Raw genomic sequence first — 7,009 nt, 5'->3', positions numbered from 1 at the left:
ATCAAGCACTAGAACAAAAACTAGTTGGACCATTAGAGGAATCACATACCAAAAAACAATCCCCCAAAGCAATTTTGTGAATGGAGCTTTGAGCAAGGAGATCGAAAATGGCAGCAAGATGAGCTAGAACACGGGTTTGAGCTGATTGGTGATTTTTTTGGGAGGAAGAAGGAGTGTGTGGTGGCTAGAATAAGTGGAGGGGGGCCACCATGGGCCCACGAGGCAGGGGGACGCGCCCAGGATTTTGGACGAGCTCTCCCGACGGCTAGTCTTAATGGTGTATATATAACACCTCTCCCAAAGCCTCCTCCTATTGTCTCTCCTTTGATCCAAAGGCTCTAGGTGAAACCAAAGCTTTCCCAAAACATCCATTCCCCCGTTTGAATAACTTTCATCATGTTAAGTATATGATAGTTTCACACCACTTACAGAACACAATAACAAATAAAAACCAACAAATAATTGTAGGAAATATGCCCTAGAGGCAATAATAAATTGGTTGTTATCATATTTCCCGTTCATGATAAATGTTTATTATTCATGCTAGAATTGTATTGACCGGAAACTTAAATACATGTGTGAATACATAAACTACACCATGTCCCTAGTAAGCCTCTACTAGACTAGCTCATTGATCAAAGATGGTTAAGGTTTCCTAACCATGGACATGAGTTGTCATTTGATAACAGGATTACATCAGTAGGAGAATGATGTGATGGACAGACCCAACAGTAAGCTTAGCATGAGATCATTTAGTTATTTGATATAGCTTTCTTCATGTCAAGTATCAGTTCCTTAGACTATGAGATCATGCCACTCCCGGATACCGAAGGAATGCTTTGTGTTCTATCAAACGTCACTTGGTAACCGGGTGATCGTAAAGGTGCTCTATAGGTATCTCCGAAGGTGTTTGTTGAGTTGCATGGATCGAGACTAGGGTTTGTCGTTCTGTGTGATGGAGAGATATCTCCGGGCCCTCTCGGTAATACAACATCATAAGAAGTTTCATGTGACTAATGAGTTTAGTTAAGGGATCTTGTATTACGGAAAAAGTAAAGAGACTTGCCAGTAACGAGATTGAACTAGGTATGGAGATACAGACGGTCGAATCTCGGGCAAGTAACATATCGCCGGATAAAGGGAATTGCATACTGGATTGACTGAATCCTTAACATCGTGGTTCAACTGATAAAGATCTTCGTTGAATATGTAGGAATCAATATGGGGATCCAGGTCCCACTATTGGTTATTGACTGGAGAGGAGTCTTGGTCATGGCTGCATGTTCCGAACCTGTAGGGTCGCACGCTTAACATTCTATAGCGCTAGGGTAGTATTGAGATATTAATAGAGGAAAGTCTGAAGTTTGTTTGGAGTCCTAGACGGGATCCGGGATATCATGAGGAGCTTCAGAATGGTTCGGAGGTAAAGATTTATATATGGGAAGTCCTGTTTTGGCTACCGAAAAAGTTTGGGGGCATGCGACAACTATACAGGAGGCACCGAAGGGTTCCGAGGGTCCACCGGGGGGGCCACCAGCCCTGGGGACCCACATGGGCTGTAGGGTGCGTCCTGGCCTAGTTGGGCCAGGTGCATCAAACCTACCCCCAAGAGGCCCATGCGCCTAGGGCTAACGGGAAACCCTAGGTGGGAGGCGCCCCACTTGACTTGGGGGCCAAGTCTCCCCCTAGGGCCGCTGCCCCCTCCCTTGGAGGAGGGGCTAGGGCCAGCGCCCCCTCCCTCTTGCCCCTATATATAGTGGGGAGGTGGGAAGGCAGCCATACATCTCCACCCTTGCCCTCTGTCGCTCCCAACTTCTCGCACCTTTCCTCTGGTACGCGCTTGGCAAAGCCCTCCCGGACACCACCACCATACCGCCGTGTTGGTTCCGATCTCATCTCCCTCCTCTCTCTCGCTTGCTGGATCAAGAAGGAGAGGACACCATCGAGTTGAACGTGTGCTAATCTCGTTGGTGCTATCCGTTCGGCACTAGATCGGATTGGATCGTGAAGAGTACGACTACATCAGCCGCGTTACGACATTAAAGCTTTCTGTCTACAAGGGTATGTAGACACACTCCCCTCTCATTGCTATACATCTCCTAGATTAGATCTTGGGTGTTTCGTAAGAATTTTTTTGATTCTCATGCAACGTTTCCCACCAACAATAAAGATTATGCAATGCTCGCCGTGAAAAGTAAATACTGAAAATTATGCGTATGGACATGTATGGGAGATGTTTGAGATAGTAGGCAACAAATTGGTTCTAAAAATGCGTATATGGTAGAGCCATCAGCTACATGTATATGTCTTGACATCATCCGACCCACTCCATACATCCAGCAGGAATCACCGTCCAACCATTCGGTTAGACTTAATGTGTTGTTAATACGTTCGTCTGATTTCGAAAATCCAAAAAACGTATTTTCTCATTCTTTTGCATTTCCTGTCCATGTCTCTTTTGCTCCCCACAAGTCACAAAATTCATCGCTTCTCCATCTATGTTGTCCATGACATGCTACCCTTGCCTCCTTTTGGCATTTTCCAGTGCTGCTCACTCGTTGTGCCCAAACCTTTACGACGCTCATGGCCATCAACAGCCGCTTGAGCGAACGGCTAACGGTAGACCAGCCTCAGAGTTTCTTCATCTGGTTCACGACATAAGGAGATTTTTCTAGTTAACAAAGATGTTTGGTACCATTCAAAACATGTACGGTACATTTAAAAGAATTCTACACGTGTTTCAAAAAAATGTTCATGACATTTTAGAGAAACACCAGACAATGTAAAAAATGTTCTTGTCACTATTAATTTTGTTTCGTAACATTAAAAATTTACTTGATTTTTTTACATGTTCACGTGTTTCCAAAATATGTTTCTGACATTATATATATATATATATATATATATATATATATATATATATATATATATATATATATATATAATGTAAGAAATTTATGTATTCTAAAAAAAATTAACATTAAAAAAGTTCAGTGTGTATGCATTTGAAAAAAAATTAGCATGTTTAAAAAAATTAAAATTTATATTTAAAATTATTGAACATATATCAATAAAAATTTACACTTGCATAAGAAAAATGTACAATGTGTATTAGAAAAAATAGGCATATTTTTTTTATAAAAAGACCAAAGAAAACCTACGAGAACTGAAGAAAAACAAAAGAACAAAGAAAAACAGAAAACACACAGAAAATAAAAGAATAAAGGAAAACCACCAATGAAAACAGGTAAGAATAATGAAAATTCCTAACAAAAATACATAAAAAATACTCATGCCAGAGGCAGCTAAAATACTGGGCCGGTCCATTAGCCTCGAGCCAGAGGCGTAGCTACCGTGACTTATGCAAGGAGAGAAATGTTTCTAAAAAATGCATTAGGCGAGAAATAGACCCTTTTTTCTTGGATATCAAGGCGAGAAATAGACATGGTGTGATTGCTCTGGGATTCTTCTCATGCCTCAGTCATATTCTTTCTCTTTTTTGACATTGATTCTTCAAAACAGATTCTCTAAAATCTGGTGAAAAAAATGGCCCATAAACTCAGATTTAGGCGAGCCACTTGAACGAAAGGGCAACACTTATAAAAACGCTTATAGAAAACACTACTATAAAAAAACGCCCGGCAAGAGCGCGCGAATGAATCAACGCCGTGCGCTGCAGGACAAGAGCCGCCGCGTTGGCCATCTCATCCGAAGCTCAGAAGCATACAACCCCAACTTGGGCGGTAGTCGGTAGACGACGCGGAAGGAGCGGAGGCGACCAGGCGACGGTGGCGACACAGCGGCACACACGTCGGCTGGCGGCCGCAGAACAAAAAAAGGAGCACGCTAAGATGCGGTAGTAGTAAGCGAGGCTCTCTTGTGTCTGCATGCCGATAACCGCTAAGCTCTTCTACTACCAGCGCCGCCGCCCGCCGCCGCCACCGATTCCGGAGACCGCCGAGCCCCGCTGCATCGACTCCTCCGCCGCCCGCCGCCGGGTTCACCCCATTCGCTCCGCGCACCACAGGCCGGTGAGATGACCATTTCAAAGTCGCCTCTGCGTCTCCTGTCTGCCTCTGTTTCTTCCCCTTGCGATGCGTGTGCCCGACCCTCTGTCTCGACTCGGTAGTGAGTAGGGAGGTTTTGCGGCGAGTTCCTGCGGAGCGGATACTCCGTTTTGGTATGTGTAATCCAGCTTATGATAAGCGTGCCTTGTGTTCGATGAAATGACACACCGGGTTGTTACGGGGTAGCGAGCAGGAGGACTATAGTTAGTTCTGTGTCGTCCAAAGGGACCCAAAATCACTGGGAACCCAAATAGTACTATAATTGATTGAGGATGGTTTAATAGGCAATGGCTCCTCGTGGGTGGACGTTATATGATATTGTGAAGCAAGAATTAGATTCCTGTCTTAAAAAAATGCAAATCGAGATTCCAAACGGCACATTCTCCTTGAATATTTTGGTTACTGCATAATTTTCAGACAGAATGATGATCCCTCATCATGATTGGGGTAAACAGTTTGATTCTCTAGAACAACCATTTTGGCAAGGGAACATAAGGTATATGCTCGCAAAAGAAATAGGAGAGGCATAAATCATGTGCAGTGTTAAGCAATACTCTGAATTGACGAATCAAATTGCATGATTGTATTCAGGGTGACCCTAAAAAGGTGTCATTTTACATTTTATAGTTGCCAAAAAAATTGTTTCTTTGATATGGTTAATTTGTCCGGTCAGTCTGTTGGTTAATCCAAAGCTAGTCATGCACTCATGTGTTTCATGGTGTTAAATTACTGGTGCGAAATGTGCCAAGGTGTCATAAAACAAGAGGGTGCTCTTCATGTGTGTGGTGCTGCTTACTAGTACTTACTGCTATGTGCCTTTCATGTGCAAGTTGTTGCTCGTGCTCCAATATTTAATGATCAGTACATTTAGCATAAATTTGATGTAACTAGCATTTAGCATGATCATCTTAAGATATATTGGCCTTGTGGTGTCAATTTGGATTGCCTATCTTTTGTCAATACAAGATAGTAAAAGGGCAAAGTATTATTGGCTTTTCCGGAGTTTATGTGAGTCTGCTGAGCTATGAGCATGTAAAAATTAGAATGAAGTGCACTGCAACTAATTGCAAAGATGTGTAGTTTACTTCTGTGAGAAAAGTTCAGTTATCCTGTAAATGTTCCACAAAAGTTTTATGTTTGACCAGTAAACCCATCGGGGTGCTATGGAATGCAATCATTTGTTCGCACTAAATGCTTCCGTTGAAGATCTTCTAGACATGCTTGGTCTTTTTATGATTAGTCAAAGTGTTTACGTTCTACACTTTCCAGATTAATTTTGTTTCCAGTACAAACTTTTGTGAAATATTGGTCATTAGTAAGTAGAAACTTCAGTGAATCTGGATTGTGAATTTCTTATCTGTCAATTTATATAACACAGGGCTATGATGTTTTTGGAGGAAGCCCGAGAGAGCGAGGGGCGTCTAGCGGAAGCATAACCGAACCAACAAGGAACGTGCTCTTCAGCACAAGACAAAGCAGCAACACATCAAATGACCGACTTCCTGATGCGGTTCAACAGGCCAAGGAGAGGCTTCATCAAAGGCTCCGAAGTGTCGACCTGTTTCCAGGGAGAAGGTACGCATCGGCATTTAGCGCACAGCGTTGGCTCGTCTTAAGCACCGATCTATGCACTTCGATATTTCCTGTTCTGCATTGATCCTCAGTTTCCCGGTTGTTTCAGGCTAACAGCACCAGCTGTAGGAACCATTTGGGCTGGACCTGATCTTCCTTCTGAATGTGATACCTGCTCATCAGAGGACGGCGGATTGGTTAACCGGACTATTCGCTTCAACTCCAACGCCTCCCTGTCAGGCCACAAAGATAAACAGGTCACAGCAGAGACGTTTAGCAACGCGGCGGTGGTAGCGCCACATGATCTGAGGCCTGTCTCCAAACTAGGACAAGAAGCTCTCCAAGGAACAATCGACAGTGACGACGACGTGGAGTCCTCAGTGGACTGTTCGATATGCCTTGAAGGATGCCATGGTGCATCAGGCGGGCTGATCCAGCTGCGCTGCAAGCACATCTTCCATTCGGCCTGCCTGGAGCAGTGGCTGCAGTCCCGCGCCGATTGTCCGTACTGCAGGGCCGGCGTCGTCCTATCCTACCACGGAAGGAGTGGCCTGGAGTATTAGCAGGGCGTTGCGGCTTTTGTAAAAGAAGGAACACTCGAGTTGCTACTTGCTGTGTGCTTTTTGACATGTTTGCTTCAGGATCAAGTTTTGCTGCAGAAGGCTTGAAACAGAGGTGCATGTCTGTAACTCGATTCTGCAGCCCTCTGTGCACTTAGTTTTGCTCTTTTTAGACTGTTGCAGACCTGGGCACGAGCTCACGGCGGATCCTTTTTCTTTTTGTGTTTTTCTTTCTCGTTTTATTTTATTTTATTTTCTATTTTTTTCCTCTTTCTTTCTTTTCTTATTTTTTATTTCTTTTTACCTTTTCGTTTTTCCCATTTCTTTTTCTTTTCCGTTTTGAATTCAATTTTTTGTTTATCAGATTTAAAAATTGTTCATCAAAATTCAAAATTTGATCAACAACAAACAACAACAACAACAACAAAGCCTTTAGTCCCAAACAAGTTGGGGTAGGCTAGAGGTGAAACCCATAAAATCTCGCAACCAACTCATGGCTCTGGCACATGGATAGCAAGCTTCCACGCATCCCTGTCCATAGCTAGCTCTTTGGTGATACTCCAATCCTTCAGGTCTCTCTTAACGGACTTCTCCCATGTCAAATTCGATCTACCCCGCCCTCTCTTAACATTCTCCGCACGCTTTAGCCGTCCGCTATACACTGGAGCTTCTGGAGGCCTGCGCTGAATATGCCCAAACCATCTCAGACGATGTTGGACAAGCTTCTCCTCAATTAGTGCTACCCCAACTCTATCTCGTATATCATCATTCCGGACTCGATCCTTCCTCGTGTGGCCACACATCCATCTC

The 7,009-nt window shown here is 43.7% G+C and overlaps 1 protein-coding gene across 1 annotated transcript; it reads left to right on the top strand.

The window, feature by feature from the left end:
- Window positions 1-3,706: 3,706 nt before the first annotated feature.
- LOC123086851 (probable E3 ubiquitin-protein ligase RHY1A) lies at window positions 3,707-6,371 on the top strand. The gene is made up of 3 exons (XM_044508669.1): window positions 3,707-4,031; window positions 5,446-5,642; window positions 5,749-6,371. Exons 1-3 carry the CDS (start codon window positions 3,888-3,890, stop codon window positions 6,200-6,202), a joined length of 795 nt encoding a protein of 264 aa, XP_044364604.1. The 5' UTR covers window positions 3,707-3,887; the 3' UTR covers window positions 6,203-6,371.
- Window positions 6,372-7,009: the final 638 nt, after the last annotated feature.

The sequence above is a fragment of the Triticum aestivum genome, chromosome 4A (genome assembly GCF_018294505.1).
Source record: "Triticum aestivum cultivar Chinese Spring chromosome 4A, IWGSC CS RefSeq v2.1, whole genome shotgun sequence".
Taxonomy (NCBI): Eukaryota; Viridiplantae; Streptophyta; class Magnoliopsida; order Poales; family Poaceae; genus Triticum; species Triticum aestivum.
This window is presented reverse-complemented; position numbering and strand designations above follow the sequence as displayed.

Bases quoted from the DNA above. Each gene is read 5' to 3' on its own strand.
- LOC123086851 (XM_044508669.1), top strand. From the start codon at position 3,888: ATGCCGATAACCGCTAAGCTCTTCTACTACCAGCGCCGCCGCCCGCCG. The intron at 4,032-5,445 runs GTGAGATGACCA...TATATAACACAG, and splicing joins GCTCCGCGCACCACAGGCCG to GGCTATGATGTTTTTGGAGG. The intron at 5,643-5,748 runs GTACGCATCGGC...CGGTTGTTTCAG, and splicing joins GACCTGTTTCCAGGGAGAAG to GCTAACAGCACCAGCTGTAG.